The sequence below is a fragment of the Neolamprologus brichardi genome, chromosome 14 (assembly GCF_056152115.1).
Source record: "Neolamprologus brichardi isolate AB-2024 chromosome 14, ASM5615211v1, whole genome shotgun sequence".
NCBI classification, from domain to species: Eukaryota; Metazoa; Chordata; class Actinopteri; order Cichliformes; family Cichlidae; genus Neolamprologus; species Neolamprologus brichardi.
In genome coordinates, this window is record NC_142117.1 from 35,010,238 (window position 1) to 35,037,451 (window position 27,214).

Below are 27,214 nucleotides of genomic sequence, written 5' to 3' on the forward strand. Positions count from 1 at the left end.
TTGTTGGGGTCATTATAACACAAAGGTTCAATATGTTCTTAAATTCTCGACACTCTGACAGTCTGATTATAAGGCAATACCCAGGGGAAATCTGCCCCAATCTCCTGCACAGTTACGTGACAAGGCTGAAACTTACTTAATTACGTACGCTTTCAAGTTTAAAATTTAAGGGCTCAGTGACCAACGCATACGCTAAATTGCAGCACGGCGATATATGTACATGTATATGTTTCTATATCTATATTTCTAATACTGAACTCATTAAAAGTTAAAGCGACATTAATTATTCTTATTATTAAGTGACATTAATATAAATATAGCATTCTATTTACAACATGTGAAACTACGAATAAGAAAAAATACATATCCTCAAAAAAAAAAGTTAGTTAAAAAAGGACTTCGTAAAAAAAAAAGTCATCTATTGTTTTGTTCTGTCGACGTCATCAGCTAGCGCCTGTTCAGCGGGACCGTCGCGGCATTTGAAACAGCTCCATCTGTAGCTGCACAAAATATTCATTTACCCCGGATTTACCTTCATTGGAACGAATTGAAGTGATCGATATGATCGAGAAGGAGGACCCGGTTATTAGTGAGGAGGAAGCGGCACAGTACGACCGCCAGATCCGACTGTGGGGACTGGATGCCCAGAAGAGGTCAGTTAGCTCGGGAGGCTAATCGGTGCAGCCGGAGCTTTGACTTGCTGTACTTACTCTGCACCGATTTTCAGCAGAGTACATCGTTAAAGAAATCTTTCTTTTACAAAAAGCCATAATTAAATTATATAATTTACTAATGAATAATAAATGTGTTATGTGATCTTACTTGAAAATATTGATAATTAGCTGAATAGGTAATTTCTGTGATTGCTTCATTCAAACAGATGATGTAAATAATATCGGCACAGACTTCTTGTTCAAACTGGAATTATTACATGTGAATTAACTGTTTAAGGATATATTTCAGTTAATGCTCACGTGATATTAAAGCTTCAAAAAGGCTGCTGAATCTCACAAAATAAAACTTTAGTTTCACGCTTACACGGCTCAATATGCGTTATTTGTAACAGCTGCTCGTTTTATTCTGTCTGAATATTTTTTTTAAGAATCTCTTTAATGTAGTCAAAATGTTTACAGAACATTTCATTATGATTTTCTTCCAATCAGCACACAATTACTTCTGAAACCACACAGTAAGCAGTACTTAAACCGGTTTTTAAATTCTGTCTGTATTCCAGGTTGCGAGGGTCGCGAGTGCTCCTGGCAGGTTTGGGTGGTCTCGGGGCTGAAGTGGCCAAGAACCTAATCTTAGCTGGCGTTAAAGGACTCACTTTGCTGGACCATGAACAGGTAAGCACTCTTCATCGTTATCTCTGATTAGAGATGTCACATCAAGAGCAGCAGGAATCCTTTTACACATTTTTCAAATAAAACACATTTACTCAAATCCAATAAAACAGTGGAATAATATGTGAGACCTTTAGATTTGCAGTACTAAAAATGCACACTAGGTGGTTCCAGTAGATCTTTTCAAAGCTATTGATTAAAAAGTGCATTTAAGTATTAAAATAACAACAAATGAAAAATGGTTTAAGTAAAACAAAAGATGAAATACAGTGCGTCAAAATGCAAACCTTTTTTTTATACAGGTAATCCCAAGATAGAAAAAGAACAGTTGCTTTGAGACTTCTTTCTCCCACTGAAATGTTGCATCCAGAGAAACTGAATTAGTTTTTGAGGAAAGCAAAGTTTAGTTCTTGACAGAAAGGATGTAAATAACTAATATTCACTTTGAACATTTCCACATCTTGCCATAGAAGATATCTTCTGTTCAAAAATTTCATTTCATTTCATTTCTTTATTTATTTCACACATGGTTCAACAGTGTTTCTTTTCCTACATACAGAACCTCCTTCCCATTAATATGACACTGCACCCATGGGTGAAAAGGAGCAGGAAGAAGAATAAATTCTTGTTAGCACCTGCCCCCTATCTGCAATCCAAATATTCTTACAAGAGGGCGCCAATACCCCCCCAAAAAACCCTCTAACATGTATCTTTATGTAACAATGCAAAACTAAACAACAAATCAATATAATCAGCAATATATAGCATTAAATGGCAATGAAAATTTTTTTCTTCCACATTTAGCCCTAATTACTTTCATGTTCTTCATACTGATTTATCCTTTTAAGTGTGTAACACATTTTAAAACGGTGCATGTTTGTACAACTCTTGAGATTATCTTCAAGAGAATTCCATATTTTTATACCTTTAACTGTCGGACACATTTGCCTTTGTGTGGTCTTAGCAAACTTATGCTTAAAGTCAAACTTCCTTCTACTGTCCCCACTTCCTGAACACAATACAAACACGCGTTTTGTCTGATACCCTCCAACCTCAACCTCACTTTGTGCATTTTTCCAGTTCAAGGCCAATAAGACGAGACTGATCAGGGTTTGTTTAAGCAGTTTTTGTTGTTGTTTCTTTCAAAAACATCAAAATTCATATAAAAAATGTTCCTCTGTTCCTCAGGCTTGTATTATTAAGCGTGTTTGTATCAAATTACATCAAACACCAAATGTGCAATCTGTCAGCGGGAATTCACATTTTGTGGGAAAGTAAAACTGAACATTGTAATTTAGCTGTTCTGTGATGATTTTATAATAACAGTTACACACTTCTGTCTTCTTGGTCCTTGTTCTCTGACACTACATGAGGGAAAAGTGGAGTAAAAATATGATAGATAATATATGATCATAAATTAACACCTGTCTGTGTGTATTTAGTCTAAAAGGAGATCTGTAATGTGAGCACAACAGCAGTAACAGTTGCAGTAAGAGCCTCATCCAGCTGTGCGCTCCCTGTCGGGGTGTCTTCCAGGTGTCGGAGGAGTCATGCCGAGCTCAGTTCTTGGTTCCAGTCACGGCTCAGGGTCAGAATCGTGCCAAGGCCTCTCTGGAGCGAGCGCAGAACCTCAACCCAATGGTGAAAGTGCACGCTGACCCAGACAGAATCGAAGACAAACCGGACGACTTCTTCCTCCAGTTCGATGCGGTGAGTTTAACACGCTGACTCCTCTCTCGTCACCAGAGGTGCAAGATAAGGAGGTGAGGCGACAGAAATTTAAACCAATGAGACATGCTTACCTCAGAGCTGCTGTTTTAAAGTAAATTCCAGTTAAAAATGACACCCGGCTGTCACTGTCATTGTTTTGTTGTTACTTACTTGGTTATTTTACCATCTCATGCACAGTGCAGGCACAACAGTGTTCACGAGAGCTTTTATATTTACGTCTGGTTTTATTTAAATTGATAGTAAAGCCCAAGGTGAAAAGATTGAACTTTTTAACGCACTAAATGTAAAAGGTGGAAAGTTTCATCAAATGTTTTATCGTCTTAAATAAATAAAACAACTTATGAATGAAAGGAGCATTTGGTTGTTGTTTCACCTCCCACTGTGCTTTCTTGATTCATAACTTATTAACTGACTTCTGAGCCACAGGCCGGAAGACACGTCAAGTCTAGTACATCAAGTCTTGTCCAGATCAAATACACTCCTAAAAAATTAAACACTTTTAAAAAGAATCAGATCTCAACACGGGGAAGATGGCTAAAAAGTGCCGGGCAGTGAGCACAGGGCCGAAGAGAGGCCTCAGGCCAGCCTCTTGAAGTCTGTTTGGTCAGAATTCACACCAGTGGCCCATTGGAGGTCACTTTATAGCTCTGACAGTGCTCATCCTCTTCCTCCTCACCTAAAGGAACAGATACCGGCTTTCTACAGTCCTGTGCAGCTCTCTTGGAATAACTGTTTGTCTCCCGGGATGTCCTCCATGTTCTTGAGACTGTGCTGGGAGACACAGCAATAACACACAGCAGTAACAATAAGTAATCCTGGAGGAGGTGGCCTACCTGTGCAACCTCTATAGGCGTCCAGTATCGCCTCATGCTACCAGTCTTCACACTGACCCTAACCAAATGCAAAACAGTCAGAAAAGATGAGGAGGGAGAAAACTTCTCCACCTGTAGAACCTTTCCTGTTTTGAGGATCGTCTCATTGTTGCCCCTCTAGTGCACCTGCTGTTAATTTCAGTGACCCCGAAAACAGCTGAAACTGATTAAAAACCCGCCCTGCTGCTTAACCGACCAGATCGATATCCCAGAAGAAGAACTCTGATTAAAAAATGTCCTGTTACATTTTTCAGCAGTGACTGTACCTCACAGGTTGACCACTAGGTGGCGCCAGCAGACCATGTGGTGCGCCGAAACACCTGCGGTGAGATAATGTCTGCAAGGTGTGGTAATGACATGAGCTTCATTGTCCAGCCAGTGAAAATAGTGACGTTTAGAATTAGATGCTACACTGATATAATTAATATATAATTATATGCAGATTCTAAACACAGCCATGCTGCTGTGTGTGTGAGGAGATTAAACCTGAAACTGAACAACTTAAACCCCGAGAGGCTGGAAGGAAGAAGGGCCACATTAACCCCCCCCAACCCTAACCCACCTTTCACTAAGACCACACTGACTTAAAGCATCCACCTGTCAAACCGCGGTGAGCAGACTTTCCCTGTTTGTGCAGACTTTCCCTGTTTGTGCAGACTTTCCCTGTTTGTGTAGACTTTGCCTGCGGGAATTATCCACACTTCAGACTGTTGCAACATTAAACATGGGGGTAACAGGGGAAGCCCTGAAGCTTTAGGGAAAAGGGCAAACAAGGAATAAAAAGACTAAACTAAGCGAATGGATTATTTAACAGCGTCGTTCACTCAGTGAGCCGGCAGAAGGATGTCCGGCTCAGCGAGTCGATCTCTTTGCTGATTCGGGTGTGAAGAAAATCAAAGTCTCTAATCAAAAAGCAGCACAGGACACGTTATTGCGTGATACATAACATAAGATCAGGTGGTGCGTCTCATTCCTGTTTATTTAGTCTGAGTCACCTGTGAGGGTTTGATGGCGTTTGGAATGGAGCCCTAAATATTGTCACGCATATTTATTTCAGTTAAAGGAGGAGTTCTTACAGTTGTTTTCTTTTTTTATTAGCTTTTGATTTCTTGGAGTCTTTATTTTATTTCAGTTCAGTGTTTTTATTTAGAGTTTTGGAGCGGTGATGCAGCGGTGCAGCATGGAGGTTGTGGGTTTGAATCCGGCAGCTGGCTGGCTCGGGCACTTCTGCGTGGAGTTTGCATGTTCTTCCTTTGCCTGTGTGAGTTTCTCCGGGTCGTCCAGCTTCCTGGTTGTCTTCCTGATTGCTACTTGTCCTGGGTGGCTTTCACCCTATGCTAGGTGGGCTCTGGCGCCCACGCCATTACCAGGAGATCATGAAAACTGGTCCCAGATCAAGACCTAGTTGAATTTTCTGACTGCATCACCAGGATCAGGAGATACTTTTAACAAGAGAGTAATAATAATGACCTTTTTCATAGTGTAGGAGCTCAGGATTAAGATATTACATTTCTGTTTTCCTTGTAATAGAAATGTACTTCCCTCTTTGAGTTCATCGTGTAAAATATGATGTAGCGAGTAGCTGGTGCTAAATACCGTGACAGTATTTTTGTGTTGTTGTCAGGAAAAACAAATGAATGATCGCATTTTACATTCGGTTTCATTGCTTAGGCGCGATCTAAGTTTTGTCAGCTGACGGCGAGAATTCATTCGAACACCATCAGAAGAATAACAGATTTTTTCCCCCTCCCGTTGAGCCAGAATCGTCGGCAGTCTTCCTCCCTCCGGGGGTGCTAAAAGAGTGTCAGGAGGAGGGAAAGTAGTACAGGAGGAAGACGAGGGTGGGAGCAGTAAGACGAAAAAGAGTGAGGACAGGTTGAGAAGGATGTTAGTAGGACAGATGGAGGGAGGACGAAACTTTTAAAGAAGAGAAGGTGAAACAAAAAATAGAAAGAAATGATTAAAAAAGGTGGAAAACAGGAGGGGGTCTCTGCTGCTTTTATCTGCTTCCACTGATGTGTCTGTGTGTGGCTCAGCGGGAAGATGGAGGGTGATTAAAGCGAAGCAGTTGGAGTGTGGTCGCAGTTTTCATCTGAGAAGCCCAATTACTGAGGGATGAATACAATAGAAAAGCACACAGTGTCCATCTGTGTGCCTGCAGAGAGCTGCCGACAGTGTTTACAATTCAGACTCTTTGGTTTCAAGTAGGAAGAAGAGGAAAAATCGCACGTCATAACTAACAAACACGCTGATAAATCTGAAATGTATCCTTTTACCCCTTAATTATTGTTAAAAAATATAATTATCTGCATTTTTATCCTTTAAAGACAATAAATCTGTGCTGCTAATTTTACAGGGTTTTCCTGTTATATCTGACAGTTTGATCAATAAAATGCAGCGTTGTGCACGAGTAAATAAAACTCACAATTAACAAAATGGTTAAAAATAGATGCTGGTCATTTCCCTCTGGCTCGGTTTGGGGCAGGCACCAAAATTCACCAAAGTTTCTTGTTTAAAAAAACCTCCTCAAACGTCGACCTTTGAAATGTAATCCAAGGTTTTCCAAGCGTGCAAGAGGTTTTTCCTCTCCCAGTGGCCCAAACTCTTCAGTGTTCAGTCGAACTGAAACATCTGGCTACGGCGAGCCTCTCGTGGTTATTTCTGATGCTGCTCTTATATATAAAACATTTATATGTTTGTATGTAACTTTATATGTAACTCAAAGGAGAATCTGTAACTATTTTATTTTTATTTAAGTGGACTTAAATGTACTTAAGCGTGAAATGGTCTTTGATTAATGTAAAGGTAAAACACTGGCTTAGACTCACTGCCTAATCTGTATGCCGATGAATCATGCTTCATTTCCCAATTACGAGGCAGAACAAACCCAGTCGTGTTGTCAGAAGTTCTTATTTTCACCTCCCTGTTATTATCCCGCAAAGACGCTTTTAACAGCTATGTGTTTGGTCCTGCATGCGTCTCTGCTCGTAACTTCATTTTTCTACATTTTCTGTATTTGGATGTGAACAAAGGTCCTGTTAAATGATGCTGTTACAGTGAAAACACAGGCACACATTAAAATACCCGTGGTTATCTAATATGAAAAACATAAACGTCTTCTTTGGACACTGGTTTGGTTGCATGCAGCTTGTTTGTGAGCAGGAAGAGGTCGTGCATTTGCTGAGACCTGGAAACCACCAGCTATCGTTGGCGTTTGATTTAACTTTTCTTTAGCTCCTCAGAGTTTATCTGCCGTTTATCCTGAAAAGGATATCCAGGCTAGTGTGGGGCGTTTCACTTTGTAAAAGCACTCTGACCTGTGCAACAGTGTGAAATGTATAAGTGCTATCATTATGCCTCAGTTAAACACTGAGAAGTAATTAATGCTGGAAGTATTCAAAAACGCTTTATGTTTCCATACAATGGCTCACCAGAGCGTGTTTGGGTTTGATTTTGTTTGTCTGTGGCTCGACCCCCAGGGGGCGCTTTTGTCTCTTTTTTTCTCGGGTTTATTGTGTGGATGCCCTCAAAGGCATCCACACTATTGAGTTCCTGTTTCTCTTTAAACTTTATTCTTTTTCAAGTTGCTCGCGTTTTTCGGCACTTAACTACTCCTTCAGTTTTCAGCCGATTTTCTCCGTTCAAACTCTAAACTGTTCTGCTATTTCTGCTAATTCCAGCTATATCTTTTTGTGTTTATTACTATTATACTTTTTAAAATATTACACTTTTTTCCTTTAATTTTTCCCATTGAAATGAATGGGAAACTTCCACAATTCTGCTAAAACTTGCTTGTTTTTGAAACTTAACTACATGCTCATACTTTCACGTAGAAACTCCATTCAAACTTTAAAACGTTCTCAAATGATTGGGCTATTCCTGTGTGATTCAGCTTTTTCATATCTGTTACCGTTTTCATTTAATGCCTCTTTAAGTTTTCAGTTGCAGATTTGTGATTTTTCAGAAAATACATGCGTTGCTATGGTTGCTATGCAATTAACTCAGAGTGAGCACTGGTGCGTTCTGAATTTTTTCTTCATGTCTGAACAACTTCTTGCTACTCACTCAATTTCCACTCATCCCCCACAAATTATACATCAAAACGTAGGTATTTTTGCTGGCTTTAAGACAGTGTCACTATAATTATCGTGCGAGTTACAGTTTTTTCACAATTTGCCTCGAAGTGACACGAAGTCTAAAAACTCCCCATTCAAAGTCTATGGGGAGGTTGTGAAACTCAGAGCTGAAATACTGAAACTGAAGGCATTTTCAAATCGTCATATCTCCTTAACGAAGCAAAGTTAAGACATGAGGCTTGTGCCAATTCATCTTCAGACACTGCTGACACTCACAGTCGAAGCAGTTTTTACAGTCATCTTACCGTTGAGCCATAAATTACGTTTGTTTGAGGGGTGGAAATCTGTCCTCCTCTCAGTTTTCAAACTCCGAAAATGAAGCCGTTTCTTCTCTCGTCATATCTCCGCGACGGAAGTACAAAGAGCTATGTAAATCGCAGTCAAAGTTCACCAAAGTCCGCTGATTGACCCAGTGTAAGGATTATGTTTCTAGTCCACCTAGTTTTTGAGTTACACGACGTTTTGTAACTCCAAAAAACGGCGTTTTTCGCCTCTTACCGCGATCTAATTCTGACTGCTCATCAGCCTGTTTTCCAGGCGCCTGCTCTCTTTGCCAGTGGCGCAGTTGGTAATGACACGGGTTTGAAGCCCAAAGGTCGTGTGTTCAATTCCACCTTATCCACATGTTTTTTTCACTACAAATTAATACACTATCACAGACCAGTAATTCATATTGATCATTTATTACAATTCTGCAAAGTTTTATGATTTTGGCAGCTTTCCTAATATGGACCTCAGATTCTTGTTAACGCTCCATGGCAGAAATACATACAAGTACACAGCCTGATAAAGCAGACAGAAGAAGTACCTCTGATTGGTTCAGCATTTTCACCTCCTATCAGCACAAATCTCAGCTGTTTTCAGAAAAAACTCTTTTGAGCAGAAATTCTGCTGATTGAACTCTTTTGAGCAGAAATTCTGCTGATTGAACTCTTTTCAGCAGAATTTTAAATTTTTTCACCACTTTTCAGCACAAATTCCACCTTTTTCCGCTGTTTTCAGCAAAAAACTTTTTTCAGCAGAAATTCTGCTCATTCACCTCTTTTCAGCAGAATTTTAAATTTTTTCACCACTTTTGAGCACAAATCCCAGCTTTTTTTAGCTGTTTTCAGCAAAAACCTCTTTTCAGCAGAAATTCTGCTGATTGAACTCTTTTCAGTAGAAATTCTGCTGATTGAACTCTTTTCAGTAGAAATTCTGCTTATTGAACTCTTTTCAGCAGAATTTTACATTTTTTCACCACTTTTCAGCACAAATCCCAGCTTTTTCAGCTTTTTTCAGCAAAAACCTCTTTTCAGCAGAATTCTGCTCATTCACCTTTTTTCAGCAGAAATTCTGCTGATTGAACTCTTTTCAGCAGAATTCACCTCTTTTCAGCAGAAATTCTTCTGATTCACCTCTTCTGCAAAATTTTCAGCCTTTTCACCTCTTATCAGCACAAATCTCCGCTGTTTTCAGAAAAAACTCTTTTCAGAAGAAATTCTGCTCATTCACCTCTTTTAAGTGCAATGTTCTGCTTCTTTCCATCTTTTCAGCCCAAATTCTGCTTATTCACTTCTTCTGCAAATTTTTCAGCCTTTTCAGATCTTATCAGCACAAATCTCAGCTGTTTTCAGAAAAAACTCTTTTGAGCAGAAATTCTTCTGATTCACCTCTTTTCAGCAAAATTTTAAGCCTTTTCACCTCTTATCAGCACAAATCTCAGCTGTTTTCAGAAAAAACTCTTTTCAGAAGAAATTCTGCTCATTCACCTCTTTTAAGCGCAATGTTCTGCTTCTCTCCATCTTTTCAGCCCAAATTCTACTCATTCAACTCTTTTCAGCAAAATTTTCAGCCTTTTCACCACTTTTCAGCACAAATCCCAGCTTTTTCAGCTGTTTTCAGCAAAAACCTCTTGTCAGCAGAATTCTACTCATTCACCTCTTTTCAGCAGAAATTCTGCTCATTCACCTCTTTTCAGCGCAATTTTCTGCTTCTTTCCATCTTTTCTGCAGAAATTCTGCTCATTCAACTCTTTTCAGCAAAATTTTCAGCCTTTTCACCTCTTATCAGCACAAATCTCAGCTGTTTTCAGAAAAAACTCTTTTGAGCACAAATTCTACTGATTCATCTCTTTTGAGCAGAAATTCTTCTGATTCACCGCTTTTCAGCGCAACAATCTGCTTCTTTACCTCTTTTGAGCAGAAATTCTTCTGATTCACCTCTTTTCTGTAAAGTTTTCAGACTTTTCACCCCTTATCAGCACAAATCCCAGCTTTTTCAGCTGTTTTCAGCAAAAACCTCTTTTTAGCAGAATTCTGCTCATTCAGCTTTTTTCAGCAGAAATTCTGCTGATTGAACTCTTTTCAGCAGAAATTCTGCTCATTCACCTCTTTTCTGCAAGGTTTTCAGCCTTTTCACCTCTTCTCAGCACAATTCTCAGCAGCTTCTGCTCATTTCAACACAATTGTCAGTCTCACCACCTCTTCTTTCTGAGAATAAGTTTGGCTCAGTTAGATGACTAGCCGCCTTGAGACCGAAAGGGCCAGGTTCGAATCCTACTCAGTGCAACACTTTTTTTCCGCTTTTTTCTGCAGACATCTTCAGCGTTAAGGCATCCACACAGCATTTTCGCAGGAAATGCAAATTTTTCTAGTTGAAATTGTTTTTGTGAACCTTTTTTTGCAGTTTGAAGCTGAAGTTTTTGCATATTTTCTCATTTTTCACCTCCATTTTTTTGACACAACATTACACCGAATGTCTAGAAGACTCGGCAGGTTTCTTGATTAACCTTTGACTAACATGCCAGGTTACTCATACGAAGATTCCCATTATGAAAGCAGTTTGTGCAGCTGCTCGCGCCTGTTGTTGCTCTTTCTATTAGAGGTGAAATGGGGACGTTTCGTTTTAATTGCTGGGTTGTGTTTTCAGCTATCGGCCGTCTCGCAGATAATGCGTTGTACTGTACAGCTTGTCATAGTGTGGGTGTGTAAATGATAACAATTATTTGTTATCTCGAGACTCCTCAAATCTCCAGAGAGTGTTTTAAAAACACTGGTCCTGCAGCCCCGGTCTGCCCGGTGCGATGAGGGGGTGTCGGCAGCCGTCTTATCTGTGGGTTTAGGGTGTTTTGGGTGTTCTGGACTGGGTCAGTTGGATAAGGTAGACCCTGCCCACCGGTCAGTTGTTTACAGTCATACATGAGCCCACTCTGGTTATATCATAGCCCACTGCGTCTCTCGCCACACAATGTTGGTGTTTTTTCTACAACTTCAGCAACTTCATATCATCATCGCTCCAGGAAGTTTGGCTTTGGTGCTTCAAACACAGACATTTTAATACATGATTAACACTGTATAAAGGTGGTGTTTTTGTTTTTTGAGCCACCGAAACCTAAAACTGAAAATATTTTTTATGATTCCACTGGGTCTAAAATAATAATTCTGCTTTTGCTTCTGGTTTCACAAGGGACACCAACTCAAGTGTTGTGGGTGAAAATCATTTGTTTAACCCTTTCACCCACCACAACCTACACTTCCTCTGCTGCAAGAGTAGCCACAAGACTCAAATATGAGGTGCCTAAAACATAAAATCCAGTTAATCATTAAAAAATTAATAACTAAATAAATAAAAAATACCCCAAACAAACAACTCGGGCTTGAGTTACATGTAGTGTTTTATATTCATTCAGTATTAAAGGTGGTGCTGGATATTTTAGATTACTATGAAGTGCAGGTAAGTGCCTGCTTTAGTATTTTTTTCCCTAAGGATGCCTCTGTGGTGTCGCATCAACGTGATTGGTCAGTTCAGCGGTGATCCCGTAGCAACACCGACACAAAGACATCAAAAACACCATCAGTCAGCCTGGCTTTAATATAGTACACTGTGTCACTTTAATGACTTTAATCTCGTTTCACTCGGTGGTAAACTGCTGCAGTAGGTGTGTCTCGAGTGTTTTGGCAGCTCACCAGCTGCTGTTCAGCATCTCTGTTGTTCCAGGAATGAACATGCAGTGAAAGTTTCAGTGTTTTGCTTTTTTTTGTTTTTTAAAGGGGGATTAGAGGCGATTTTTACAAGTAAAATAACTTCTTTTGGGATCAAATGTTTCTAAGCAGTTGGGTCTTTCCACGTGAAACCAGTAAATCTGAGAAATGTCCTCAGAATCAGCTGATTTTATTTTATTTATTTATTGTATAACAGCTTCATCATTTAAATTTTATCTTCACACAATGAAAATTGCGAGAGTTGTAAACCCTTGAAGTGCATACTGTTGGGTCAGAATTTAGTTTCTTAATTAACGTTTTTTAACTTGCTCCAAGTGTCACAATCGAATTACTGTAAGATTTTATCTACAACTACAGTAATTTAATGTCTGACATAGAGATGAAGCTGTGTGGGCTTACGAAGCCTAAAAAATGAGGAAGAAAATAAGATGACTGATGACAAAAATTTCCACGCACCCCTGTGTTCTTCAAGAGCCTGAACCTCAGAAAGTATTTATAGTATCAAGGTCAGATTTGACACAAATTCATTAAATATAGCAACAGTCTTGTACACAAAGAATCTTTTAATTCTGGGATTATTAGATGTTTTTCATAGAATATTTATATCAATGGGAAATCCAGCGTATTTCTTTTGAAAGCCCGGTGTAGAAAGGAATCAGCAGCTGACGTGGTGTCGTGTTTTTTCCAGAGCAGCTTACTGGGGCATAGGTCTGAATTTATGGTGTGCAAGTTGCACCCGTTAAGGAAAGAAGTGCACAAAACACAAAAACAGCCAAACAGGATGCAAAAGAGGGTAGAAGTTCATGCTGAATATAAAGTAACTTTAAGAAATGTCCTTTATTCTGCTCAGCCTGTGTGTCTCATTTTAATAAAACAAAAATGTTTTCTTTAATCTCTCATAAATATTCACGTTGTTTAAAGGTGTACCGTCACAGAGGAGGTTTTCTAGGACGGAATAAAAATAATTAACAGTGCAAAGACAAAACTCCCAACGACTGTGGAGTGGGAGTTAAAGTCATATGTTTCAACCAGTGCAAAAAAAAGTGTCGAGATTTTAGAGTAAATGTCAAATTTTCAATAAAATGTAACAGTAACCACGATCATATGACTTGAAAGTTGTTTGTGTCTCCGTCTGAGAGTGTTACGAAACTGCTCGGTCGGCCCTGAAGAAAAACTGCTTTGTTATCTGTAGCTGGAAAGATTTGCTCGTTAGCCTTCAGGTTCTGATGATAGAGATAAAGATAAGACTGGGAAAACGAGATTTTATTGAGTGGGAGAAAAGACTGGATATTAGTAGAACGGGATTTAAAACAAAATAATAATAAAAGGTCACATGAAAAGGAGTCTACACTTTCAACCTCATGTTTGCAAACTGTAGGATTTGTATTAAAGGGGACCTATCATGCTCATTTCCACTGCAGTATGTTTACTAAAGTATCGTTGCATGACTCAAAGATCATAATAATCCTAATCCTTATCTCATACTGGTGCAGCCTCCAGTTCGTCCTCTGTCTGAAACAAGCTGTTCCAACTCCTTCCCTGTTCTTTAAACAACCTCTATTCTGATTGGCTGCCCCTCACAAACAGATGGTTTAAATATGCTCGAGATGACCTTATTAGGGATATCTGCACTCAGTGTCATCACACAGAGCCAAGGGTAGAAAAAACTGTCTGAAACAGAGCATTTAGGTAAAGCTTTTCACTCACTGGGATTAATTGTACATATGTTGATCTCATTATGGCTCTCTTGTCCTGTCTTCCTTCTCTCACCCCAACCGGTCCTGGCAGATGGCCCCGCCCCTCCCTGAGCCTGGTTCTGCTGGAGGTTTCTTCCTGTTAAAAGGGAGTTTTTCCTTCCCACTGTCACCAAAGTGCTTGCTCATATGATTAACTTACAATATAAAGCGCCTTGACGCGACTGTTGTTGTGATTTGGTGCTGTATAAATACAACTGAATTGAATTGAATAAAATTATTTCAATATCTGAATTGCTAACGAGCCTTTAACACTTTGTTTTTGTGTTTGTTTGGGAATTTTTTGTCCCTCAGGTGTGTCTGACAGGCTGCTCCAGAGACCTGATGATACGCGTTGACCAGCTCTGCTCCAAACACAACATCAAAGTGTTCTGTGGCGATGTCTACGGTTACTACGGTTACATGTTCTGCAACCTGGGACAGGCACACAACTATGTTGAGTAAGTGCGATGGGGGCAGGTTATATTCCCAGTTGTTGAGAATGAAGCTGGTCGTTTTGTGTGTTTTGTGTATTGTAACACAGCCTCAGACATATTAAGAAACCTTCATTTTTACTTTCTTCTTCTCGTTTCTTCTTTAAAGGGAGAAACCCAAAGTAGTAAAACCCAGCGGTGAGTCCAACGACGGCCCGAAGGCAAAGAAAGCCAAAGTCGACCCCAACGAGACCACCATGGTGAAAAAAGTACGTGCACAATTATCAGCTTTCACCGTATCACAGGTTTATTCGTCTAACTGTGTAGAATGAAAGAACTGACATAAACAAAGATATTTTTTAACTTAAACAAGGAGATGTGTTAGCAATCTTGCCTTTAGTTAAGAGAAGGAATATTGAATATAACAGCACTTACCCTCATTTTTAGTTCTTTCTTTCTCAAAGGTTCAAACTAAAATCGATCTTTCTTTCGTATTCTCTTTCTAATTTATTCAATTCAATTCAATTTTATTTATATAGCGCCAAATCACAACAAAAGTCGCCTCAAGGTGCTTCATAGATACAGAGAAAAACCCAACAATCATATGACCCCCTATGAGCAGCACTTTGGCGACAGTGGGAACTTTAATTTAATTTATGTTTTTAAAAAGGGCTTTTATGATATCACATGAGCAATAACAATATCAGACAAATTCATTACTTGTTTTTTGAGGAATTAAACTTGTAACTGGAAAAAAACATAGAAAAAGAACTGTTACACGCTATTTAATAGTCACTTATGAGATGATATTTCTATTACTGGCACATTATCGATGTTAAATGTTTAAAATTAGCGTTCTATTAAATAGGAGGTTGTCATCATATAAATTGCTTTATATTTGTCCTAAAAACAAGGAACGAACAAATCAGTTCAAAACCTATTCACTCAATATTGATCTTCTCCAACCAATCAGACGGCCAGTTTTTGCACTCTGAAGGAGGCTCTGGCGGTCGACTGGACAAGCGAGAAGGCCAAAGCCGGACTCAAGCGGACACCAGTGGACTACTTCCTGCTCCAAGGTACATAAAGCCATTTTTTGTTTCCAAATGTGGGATGATTGAGTTTTTAAATGTAAAAATAAACTTTCCAGCATCATTTATCAGCTGATAATTTTTCAGTTTATGAATTAAGTAAAATTATAATCAGAATATCAACATGTTACAGAAAATTATAAAGATTTTTTCGAAGTCTGTTTAACAGTTTCTGGCATGTACTACTTTTAAACTTTGCCTTTAAAAATGACCATTTTAATTCTGTATAATTATTTCTCATGTGTATGAATACTTTTCTCTAAAGTTTTAGCCTTTAAAGATTTTGTGAAGAAGTTGCAAACGTTTTTTTAATTTAATTTAATTTTAATTCTCCTTTAGGTGATGTTGTTTCATTAGCACGTACATGTGAAGCTGAATATTTGTTGCATTTCTGTGGCAGGCAAGATTTCCCATGCATCGATTTGGGCAAATAACATAAAGAATCTTGGAGGGTTTAAAAAAGTATAGAAAATGGAAACTGAAAAAGCGTAGGGTCCTGCAGCTAGACTGAAACACATACCATGAACATGCAAAAATCACTGTTCCAGTTTAGCTGATGAAATATCACCGCACATGCGTGGAAAGTCATGTCCGTAAAGCGTGGTAAATGTCATCTAAATATGAACGCCAGTGGGATTTGAGCAAGATTGTCTTCTAGGTAAAACACAGTAGCTTTAGATTTTGTCAAATATATTCGGTAACTGTTGGAAAATAGAGTATTCTTAAAACACAGCGATGGTATCCTGCTCCAAATGATATATTGGAATCGTTTCTGTTAAATGCTCCGAAACCGTGGGCCCAAATTTTGATCCACGAGCTAAATTCACCTTCCTGTTTTTCAGGTTATTTATGTGTGTCTGATGACCTTCTCCACAGAGTTGTTATTGTCCCTCCTGTCACCTGGCCCTGCACCATTCCCACACTCTGCACGCTAGTTTCCATCACAAGCTGTCCATGGCCAGTCATGTGCACTGAGCGTAGAACAGAGAGCGGCCCGACACCTACACCGCACGACAACAAGCATATCAGAACAGGAAATGCAAAGACAACTATTAAAGGTGTTAACTCAGAAAACACTTGTGTGCATAAATACGCTAAACCACAGTTTATGGGAAATTTCACTGGATGAACTGATCACAAATATTAACCACAATGCGCTACGTTCAAAACGTTTCGTAGAATTTCCCCATGGGGCTGCGTCGATAAGGGCATGCAGCGTAAAAATGTGCCAAATCAAATATGCTGAGCTACCTGCTGTGGAGATCCCCTGTGAATAAGGGAGCTGCTGAGAGTTATAGAGTTTGCAGTTACACTCTATTATCAGCATTTTATTTGTATTCATTTTATTTTTTGCAAAAGTCAGTTAACATTGTTGACTAATGCTGTCATAGACTAGACTAAATAAAATTAACAAAACTGGTATTTTATTAATAAATACTGACCTGGTATGATTTCAGAGTTTAAACATCTAAGTGTGTTTAAAAAAAGACGTTAAGTTGAATACACACATAATGCTTTCATATTCAAGCTGTAGAAGCAGGCGACAGGGTGTGATCTGAAGGTGGTCCAGTTTGGTGGTGAGGATGTCTGGGATTATGGTGTTGAACGCTGAGCTGTAGTCCACAAAGAGCATCCTCACGTAGTTCTTCCTCAGCGTTCTGTGAAGGGTGATGGTGATGCCATCAAGTGTTGACCGATTTGCACTGTAAGGGTCGAGGGGGTAGACAGTCGCTGATGTGCTGAGACACTATCTGCTCGAAATACTTCATGACTACAGACGTGAGGGCTACAGGTCTGTAGTCATTGTCTGTACCAGTCTTTTTGTGCGTGATGGTGGAGACCTAAATGGCCTGTAAATCGCCTGTATTTATATAGCGCTTGACTAGTCCCTAAGGACCCCAAAGCGCTTTACATATCCAGTCATCCACACATTCACACACTGGTGATGGCAGCTACATTGTAGCCACAGCCACCCTGGGGCCACTGACAGAGGCGAGGCTGCCGGACACTGGCGCCACCGGGCCCTCTGACCACCACGGGTGAAGTGTCTTGCCCAAGGACACAACAACCGAGACTGTCCGAGCCGGGGCTCGAACTGGCAACCTTCCGATTACAAGGCGACCTGCCAACTCTTGAGCCACGATCGCCCCTACAGACAGGTGGGAAGGGTGGCATGAATCAGGGAGAGGTTGAACAGCCTGGTGAGGATCCCTGCCAGTTTGTGTGCGCAGGCTTTAACCACACCTTCTGAGAAACCTCTCCTGAGTTCACCGCGTTCAGTCTCCTCCTGACCTCGTGTTCCTTTAGGGAGGGGGTGGTGAGGTGGGTGAAGGGGGAGGGGCGGTCTCAAACCAAGCAAAGAGCTCCTCTGGAGTTTGAGGTTACTGTCGGGGGTTGGGGGGCTCTGGCCTTTGTAGTTGTCGAATCATCAGTCCTCATCCGTGCATACCTTTGTCCAGTAGCCCGCCCTACATCGATATGTAGGTACCTCAAAACCTGACGCAGACTTCAAGTTGGATGATATCTGAGCTGCTTCAGTTATGTATATCTTGCTCATGTTCTGAGGTAGGCTTTAGCACTGGATCTCAGCTTGGGGATCTTCACTGGATGCATAGCCTGGCTGGGATTTGAGCTCATGATCTATTGTTTCAAAGATCATAATCTCTAATTTGATCATCTCAGGCACACAGTTCTGACTGTGAGTGCAAAAGCTCCACCCACTTGTGTTGGACAGCCAATCAGAAGAAAGTTGACTTAAAGAGGGAGGGGCTAAAGTGGCTCGTTTCAGACAGTGCAGCTCCTCAACGCATCCTCTAAGGCAGTGGTGTCCAAACCCAGGCCTCGAGGGCCGGTGTCCTGCAGGTTTTAGATGTGTCTTTGATCCATCACAGCTGATTTAAAGGCTAAATTACCTCCTCAACATATCTTGCAGTTCTGCAGAGGCTTGTAATGAACTAATCATTTGATTCAGGTGTGTAGACCCAGGGTGAGATCTATGACCTGCAGGACACCGGCCCTCAAGGCCTGGAATTGGCCAAGCCGGCACTAAGGACTGGTATAAGATAACTATTTTGATCAGTGAATCATGCAAAGCTACTCTGTTAGAGCCCAAAAATAAAAATAAGGTTCTGAAAAAGAGCATTAGAGATTCCCTTTAAGACTGTTTCACACCCACTCACAGCAGCCACATGCAGTCATGTGACAGTGGCTGTCTGCTTTATTTGCTTACTAAACAGTCAACGTGCTCCTCAGTTTCTCATCTCGTTCCGGTGGATTTTGCATTGACGCAGTCTTGTCTGGTTAATTTTAGTTTTTGCCAGCCGTCATGGCCTTTAGTCCAATAACACCCCATCTGAAACCCACCTACCCGCTGCAGCCTCGCCCTGTCTTCAGTCTGCTGAGTTTCAGGCTAATTTCTGAGTGGAAACACCACCTAGTTGTTGTTTTTTTGTTTTGTGAAGGCGAGATGGGAGGCAGTGTTATTATTCGTCTGCTGTTGCTATAATTGGAAGTTGTGGTGGTTGTTTGGTACCACCAATGAGGAAGTGGCTCTTCCTCTGTTATAACTGCTTCCTGTCTCACTAGGAACAGTCGAGAGATGTGAACCGTGTGTAGGGTGTATGCCTTTGTCTTTGCTTTTATGATCTCTTTAATTCCTCTTTTTATTTAAGATGTAGTCAGAGGGAAAGAAATGACCTGCAGAAGATAAGATGACACTTGAACACAAGCGTTTCCTCCTTTTTTTTAAAAAACAAAAAACAAAACAAAACAACTTTTATCTGAAACTAAGGCTTTAATTACTATTAAAATCACCCTCAGAGAGATTTCTGAATTGTTTTTCTTTCCTAAAATTATCATTTAAATATCAGCCACATGCATCCAAGAACTGGGAGAAGCGTAAATTCAGATAAAATTGGCCCTTCAGCCAAGATTTTTGCAACATGGCTGAAACTTGTACTACAAATGCATGTGAGGCCTTTTGTATTTTGTGCAGAAAGTATTTCAGACTTCAAAGGATGCGATTTTAAATTCAAGCTCCAGTGTAAGCTGTTTCATTAAGTTAGCTCAGTGGTTCTCAAATGGAGACTGTGCCGTGGAATTTTGTGACAGCGGTGCATCATGAATGCACAACATAACAGCACAAAGGGTATCAGTACTTTATATGGACTCATACAAAGCACTCTAACGCAATCCTTTAAAAAGCTCCTGTCATCGAGAACTCGTCGGTTTGCACAACTGTCGACTGCGTGACACATCAAAGGCCCCAACTGACAGCGGGGAGGTTAATAACGGGAAAAGGCATTGCTTTCTTGTGATGAGCAAACTAAAGACAATAGAAAATGTGTCATAAATTCTGCATGTCTTATGATTTCAGCTGAAGCAAGGATGTCAGTAGCGCTCCACCCAAGTATGTTGTCTGTTGGATCGTTAGCTAATGCAAAACAATGTGTCAATCAAGGTAAAGAGGCACGTGGAAACCAAATGTCCCTTATAAGAGGAAGTTTTCAAGAGATTTCACAGGAGGAAAAGTATATATTAGTGGTGTGGGTGCGAAAGATAAATAAATAAATATGAGTACTTTTCCTTCTGCAGAGTGCTGTTTGATTTAGCACCATTAGAAAACCACCATCCATCCACACTTGACAGATAATCACTCCAGTGTGTCCTCCGTGTGTGGTAAGATATGCCTCGAACACCTTAGGACCCCAGGAGACCTCCCCAGAGCCACCTCAGCTAGCTCTCTTTAATGTGATCTCCTCATCACCCTATCTGTTAGGGGGAGGCCCGAACCAATCAGAAAGCTCGTTTCCATGGTCCCTGTCTTCGGTCACTACCCAGAGCTCGTGGTCAGGAAAGTAACGTAGACTGCCGACCAATCAGCAGCTTTGCTTTTACACTCAGCTCTGTTTTCACCACAACATCCTCATCACTGCTGACTGATCCTGCTCCCCTCACTCGTGAAGTCCTCCACCCATGGCAGCAACTCATCCCTGAGTCAACGTGAGCACTAGGGCTGCACGATTTTTTTGCTTAGAATTGAGATCACGATTCTCTCACGATTTTCTTTTCCAATATAAATATTTATTGCGCTTATTAACTGCACATCAACTTCGTAACAGTTGAGACTGAATATAAAAACAATAAATAAACATAAAAACAACAAATGTCTCACGTTTTGTCGTTGCCGCAAAATGTTGTACTGCTTGAACTTCCGTCTCCGCCGTTGCTCGACACTGCGTGTATAGAGCAGGTAGTGCAACAATAGAAAAATAGTTGCGGGACGGCACTGTGTAGCGTTTGTCTAGGGTGTTGATCATTTTCCTAAATCCCTCGTTTTGCACAGTGTTGATGGAGCCATATCTTTGGTCAGGTGATAAGTAATAGCCTCCGTAATTTCTTTGTGCCTGCGGGAGTTCGACGTGTATAGGGAAGCGCTGTATAAGGTTCCCGTTATTGATGTTTGGGTGGTTGACCGGGACAGATTTTCTCCAGTCACTTTCTCGTCATCCCTGACGTGCTCTCCGTTGCAGTGTTGCCAACTCCTCAGTAAGGAAAATCGCTATTGGCTGTCCTAAAAGTCGCTAGAAGTCGCTAAATGACGTCATCACCTAATTTGCATAATTGGTCATGCTAATGTAATTGTAACCTACGCTGCTGGAGAGAGAAATAACATCGTGGACGAGACATAAAGTGAGCAAAAAACGTCCTAAATGCATTTAGAATTTATTTAGAACTACAAATTAAATTTCTTTTAGCAATTATTGTTTTTTTAATGTCACAATTCCAACCCTGCTCCTTTACCCGGGCTTGGACCGGCAAAAGTGACCCGAAATAGGCACTCTGGTGGAGTTACTTTGTGTGTTTGTGTTTATAAGTAGTTTTAAACCTGATCCACAAAACAGCATAAGAGTAAAAGAAGAACTGACTGCGTTACAGCACCCGCTGCTTGTTGAAAGTAAAAGCGATATGCGCTTTCACGTCTGAAAACTCGCTAAATATAGCGACAAAGTCGCTAAGTTGGCAACACTGCTCCGTTGTTTTTTCCCTGCCAATTTTAGCAGCCAGCTTCTGTATCACGTGGTATAAGGCTCCGCCCTTGTCATTTGTTGAGCAGGAAGAGTGAGCGCTTGTTTTCATGCAGATTACGTCCCGGATCAAAATGCGGTACAATCGTCTTTTTATTTTTAATTTTTAAATCGTTGTCATTTGGAAATGAGATCGCGATTTTCTAACGATTAATCGTGCAGCCCTAGTGAGCACTTCAGCCTTTTCCTGCTGAGAAACTGTCTGAGGGCATTAGAATACCTACATGGATGTTACATTCAAACCTCACCAGTTTTTGTGTTAGAGGTCCTGATGATGGAGGGATTTCTGGAGTTTCATGTAAACTAAACTGATGTGCTCTGTTTGTGGTTTGTTTGTTAAAACAGTCTAATTTATTTGTTTTAGTCAATTTCAGAATGGAAATGTTATTTTTCACTTTCACTTGCTGCAAAAGTAAAAACCAATGAATAAAAGAAGAGCTTGTTGGACGATGTCGAGGCTGTTTTACGTAGATAATGCGACCGATATGTTGTTTTAATGTGTTTGGTGTGCCGTGGACACAAACAGGTTTAGTTGCAGGTGCTAATATGGAGATGACACACATTTTTCGTGTCTTAAATCTGAGGTGTACATGTAATAAAGGAAAGATTTAGTTGTGCTAATAAATATCCACCTGCCTATCTCTGCAAGATGAATATGATTCTCACTCTGTCCATTGTTTTTGATCTGAATGTGCAGGATTTGGCATTAAGGACCATCTCGAGCATTTCCCCTCCACTCTAATCTGCGATGGTATCACCGCTGCCTGTGCATGTTCAGAGATGGTATCTTTGTTCCATCCATGTTCACATTATTATATCGTGTTATGAAATTCAGTTTGATTTCCTTCCCGAGCGTGATGCCATTTGTACCAGCCTGTAACTTTCTACTAACAAAGTTTCACTGATAAAGGGCAGAGCCGAGGTGTGAGAATGATTCATCGCTGCTACATGTGAGCATGCACTGTGTGCGCGGTGTGCCACGCTGGTGGAAATGGCCGTGGGAGGACTTGACTTCCTCATGTGGTTTTAAGTTAATGGACGAACAGGAAATACGTGGGCGAGGTGTTGATGTGTGCATCTGTGTGGTGCACCTGGAGAAGTCGGTTGTTGTTTGAAATATTGCACATGACCAAATAGTTTGTGCTTTTGATTTTTAATTTCTCAATCGGTCCCAAAGCCGACACAGGAAAGGTTTGAGGTTTTTTTTTTTCATCTTTCTCGCTCTGAGAGGCAGACTTAATACTTCCTCTGTGATCCTGTGCAGGTGGATGTGTTGCACGCAGGAGTCTGTGACTGCGCTCTTAATTTGATGTGGGGGAAACGTGGGCCTAATCGGATGAAATGGTTGATGGTGCAACCACATACTGATGTTATCCTGGTTCAAAGGGAGCAGCAGGGGAGATGTTGTCTTTCCATAAGATGATAATTCACTGTGGAAGTCACTTAAAAGCGTGATGTAATTATAAATGGCAATAGTGCAATAGATTATATGGAAAATATTGCCTTAGTTAAATGGTTTAAACTTCTTTCCTGCGTCTCAACTGTCATTTCTTTCCTCCCGTCTGCTGCTCGCCGCAGTTCTGCTGAAGTTTCGTACAGACAAAGGCCGTGACCCCGACCCGCAGTCCTTTCCAGAAGACAGTCAACTCTTGAGGCAAATCCGTGACGACGTCCTCGAGTCCCTGTCATTGAACAGCGACCTCCTGAATGACGACTTCATCAGGTGACTTTAAATTTACACAAGTCGATTCAGAATAGATCATCTGCTCTTTCAAACACAAACACACCAAACTTCCCCTGATAGACATTATTTTATATAATCAAGATGAATGTACTTTTTTAGAAGGTCGAAGCCACCTTCCTCACTTTGACCCTCTTGTTGGCCATAATGCCTCTCCATGCATCTCTTCTGTGACCTTAAGGAAAGTTAAATCTTTAAACAGGACCATAACTGCACATGCAGCCTTTATTCCTTTATTTATTTATTCCTTTATTCCTTTACAGTAATGTGTGATCTCTGCAGAGATCAGAGGAGTAGAGGCACTAGTTGCAGTTTAATGTCAGCGATCCACCCCAACATAAAATCTCTGAATAACGTTGAAGCTGTTTGCTTTTCCATATTTCCTGTCACATATTTGCTGCCACGTGGGTGGATGTTCATATTACATCACTGTAGAATGCAGAATACCTGTGAAATTTGTCTGCTATAAAAATGCTTCTCAGAAGCCACCAAGGCCCAGTGTTCATGAGAAGCTAGTCTAGTAGTTCAAGGATAAAATTACTGAGCTGGAAATCGCAATAAGAAGTTCACGTTACTGATCCCAGAAAAGTCTGAAGTGTTAGCCAAGCTTTCAAAGTCTTCAGACTCCAACCCAGACAATCCCAGACAGCATACATATACACACACAGCTGTATAGATGTGGTTTTAATGTCAGGGCTTCTTGATGGCTTGCATGGCTGTTATCAGGAAAATTCAACTTTAAAAAACGTGGCACACACGGGCACGAGGGCCGATGAAGACTCAGCAGCTGGCTCTGATTAAAGGCCGACTGTTAGCCGCTCTCAGTCTGCAGATGAGTTTCCTGGCTGTAATTTCACCTTCGCTGCTTTTGATTTTCGACACGGTGGGTTGCCAGTTTTTGGCTTATAAACACAAGCTCATTAATCCACTACTACACCCTCACATCCACCCTGATGGCAGGAAGAAGCACATTAATGTTAGCTTTTCTCAAAGTCTCTCTAATCAATTTCTCACCAGTGTTTTGAGACAAAATAACATCACCTGGGTGAGGAGGCGATGGCAAACCGATTTACCCAAACACACGTGCATCTAGTGTCAGTGAAAAGATGTTTATTTAGTTCACATCAGCCATAGCAAGACAAATAAATCAGCTGGCAGATGAGACTATGGAACATTTTTTTTTTTTCTTTGTTTTGTGGCTCTTGTGCTCTTTTTTTAGTTACTTAGTTAGTCACTTCCTTAGCGTTACACTTTCTATTTAGTGGTTAATGTTTCCTTGCACTGTTTATCCTCAGCTACTGCTTCTCTGAGATGTCTCCAGTGTGTGCAGTCGTGGGAGGAGTTCTGGGACAGGAAGTTGTTAAGGTGAGGATGTAAACATGAAGATTTTTGGGGCAGTGTGCAAATTGCACACAGAATTGTATGAATCTTGCAGCTTCAGGAAACGTTGTGAAAGGGCTGATGTCATCCCCTCTGAAGCGTCTAACGGTATTCGGTCGGTGACTTTGTGATGAAGACGGCAGGTCTGGTGTGTCAGCTGACATGTGGCCGCTCGGCTGGTCGCTGGGTCGGATCCAGAGAAGCGGCGGCGGCTCTGCTCGGAGCAGAAGCGATTTTCGCTGTGACCACGGTGCAGCTCGGCGTGACGCTCTGGCAGCAGCCGTTTAAATGGAGAGATGATTTGTACTGTTCTCAAGCTGAACGCCGTAATAACCCCATTCATAAAAGAGCCTAATGAAAGCTGTTAGTGGGAAGAAAAGCGACTGAACGGTGACACCAACACCTTTCCTACAGTCAAACCTGTTCTGTTGTTTTAATTCCCTCGGGATAATCAGTTTATTAAAAATAATAAAAGCTCCTTGAAATTGTGCCAAAATCTATGCAGCGAAATATCTTACAGCGCAATCACTCTTTTCTTTGTTTCTACATGAATCAGTTTGCTGATAATCAACAATACTTGACATAAATTCAGCTGATCTCCTCTTCAACCCCTCCTCCTTGGGCAGCACAGCCTCCATGTTTAGATCCGTCTGTGGAAGTCTTGTTCTGTGAACTCTCAGACTTCAACCTCAAACTGCAGCACTGACGTGCTCTGGCTCCCATCCACAGTCCAAAGACATGCAGTTGGTGAGGTTAGCTTCATAGGTGATTCTAAATTGCCCAGAGCTGGGAATGGTTGTCTGTCTCTCTGTGTTCGCCCTGGGTCAGACTGGCCACCTGTCCAGGGTGTACCCCGCTTCTCGCCCTATAGCAGCTGGGATAGGATCTAGTCCTCCTGCCCCAGAATTGGATATGTGGAAAAAATTTATGGAATATTGGAAACTGACCTGACTTTCATGTTTCTCTGCTGACATCACACCGGTCCACCTTGCTCTGTAACCCACTCTGATTACATGCAGACTCATCCAGGCAGTGACCTTCAGAATTAATCAACAGAACACAAGCAGAAGTACTACACACTGATCACTCGAGCTACGCCTTAAGGTCCTGTCCATAAATATAACGAATAGATCTGAGGACAAAGGGCAGCTCAAGGAGTCCAAAACTCACTGAAAATGTGCTTGACTGTGCACCAGATGTTCTCAACTCTCACTTTGAGTATACAGGGACCCAACGGCTCGTAACAAATTCGGATCAGCTCTCAAACTTCGTACAGTACAGCCCACAAGTTTTCAGCATTCCTGAAGTTCCCAAAGAATGTGTAGATTGAATGGTCAAACTCCCATACTTCCTCCAGAAGTTGGAGGGATTATGGGAATAATGTTCTAGTCAATGATGCTATCGTGATTTGATGCCTGCATGTTTCTAATACAACATCCAGATCAGAATCTGGGAGTTCTGCTGTCACATCCCGATGGAGACATTCAGGCTAAAGCTCCTGAACTGTGTCAGTCTCCACTCGTCAGACGCCCTAGTTGCCAGATTTGACTCTCTGTGACTTTGTCCCATTCCCAAACTCAAAAGTCGACCCAGAGAATCCCCATTTTGACGTCTGGGAGGAGATCAAACGCAAAAAGCAAATCCGGGGCATGGAGGGAAGGACAGACGAAAGAGTTGCAGGGCTGCTCAAAGCGACAGCCTTTAAGGGAAGATCAGCTGGATTTAAATTGATATTGTATTTTATTTTTTATAAGTGAAGTCGGGGAGCTTTCTAAGTCTTTAGTGTGATTTTTGCTTACCAGCGACTCTTGCGGTTAAACCCAACAGTCAACATGTTGCCTGTTTTTTGACCTAAAAACATTTCGGATAGGCGCAGTTAACATTAGAAACCTGTTTTTCTTTCTGGGGTGAGCGCAGGGCGACCTCCGGCTGACACAAATGGGCGAGTTCATTTCAGGGTGAGTGTGTGAGACAGGCCGGGGGGGAAAGAGAGGACAGACAGTTCAGAATCAGGCTGCGTTATATTGGCACAAGGCCAACCTGCTGTCTGGATGATGATGATGATGAAACCTGCTGCAACAGCCAGACTGATGTCTCTCACAGTGAATCTGACTGATTTCTCTTGTACACAGAAACATTAAGTCCATTTATGAACTGACAGAAGTGTGACAGGCTCTAGTCAAGTTAAACTCCGGCATTGAAACTTGGTTAGCTGCAGTAGAGTGTTTCATCCTGCCGACGGAGCACGTGGAGGTTTTATTTCTCACAGATTCGACGAGAGGCCGAACTTTTACAAGCAGCCACTGTAGTTCCTCTTTAAATAACATAACATTTTTCTCCCCTCTTTGTCTTCAGGCTCTCTCTCAGAGAGACGCTCCTCACCGCAACTTCTTCTTCTTCGACGGTCGTAAAGGCAACGGCGTGGTGGACTACTTTGGACCAAACTGAACGTGTCAGGCTACGCCGGCTTACAGGCAAACTTCAGTTTGTCCTGTCTGATTATTTATGGCAGCGCTTGTTCAACTCGTTCAGTTTCTTTTCTTTCTTTCTTTTTATTTTTTTCATAGTTGGATCGATTTCGCCCCAAAATCTGATACAAGAACAGCAGGAAGTTTTTTGTTTTTTTACATTTGTTAATAAAACATTGTGTAGTAAAATGTTTCAGCTTCTTGTGTCTGCTTTTT

At 41.1% G+C, this 27,214-nt stretch overlaps 1 protein-coding gene across 1 annotated transcript; it reads left to right on the top strand.

Annotated features, from left to right (window-relative positions):
• The first annotated feature begins 450 nt into the window (after positions 1–450).
• Positions 451–27,189, top strand: sae1 (SUMO1 activating enzyme subunit 1). The gene is made up of 9 exons (XM_087851221.1): positions 451–653; positions 1,235–1,346; positions 2,880–3,053; positions 14,114–14,259; positions 14,402–14,501; positions 15,206–15,311; positions 22,988–23,132; positions 24,446–24,515; positions 26,886–27,189. Exons 1-9 carry the CDS (start codon positions 562–564, stop codon positions 26,976–26,978), a joined length of 1,038 nt encoding a protein of 345 aa, XP_087707347.1. The 5' UTR covers positions 451–561; the 3' UTR covers positions 26,979–27,189.
• Positions 27,190–27,214: the final 25 nt, after the last annotated feature.

What these genes read in the sequence shown, in the direction of transcription:
- sae1 (XM_087851221.1), top strand. Translation starts at nt 562, where the DNA reads ATGATCGAGAAGGAGGACCCGGTTATTAGTGAGGAGGAAGCGGCACAG. An exon ending in GGACTGGATGCCCAGAAGAG is followed by an intron (nt 654 to 1,234) that starts GTCAGTTAGCTC and finishes TCTGTATTCCAG; the next exon opens with GTTGCGAGGGTCGCGAGTGC. An exon ending in AGACCACCATGGTGAAAAAA is followed by an intron (nt 14,502 to 15,205) that starts GTACGTGCACAA and finishes CCAACCAATCAG; the next exon opens with ACGGCCAGTTTTTGCACTCT.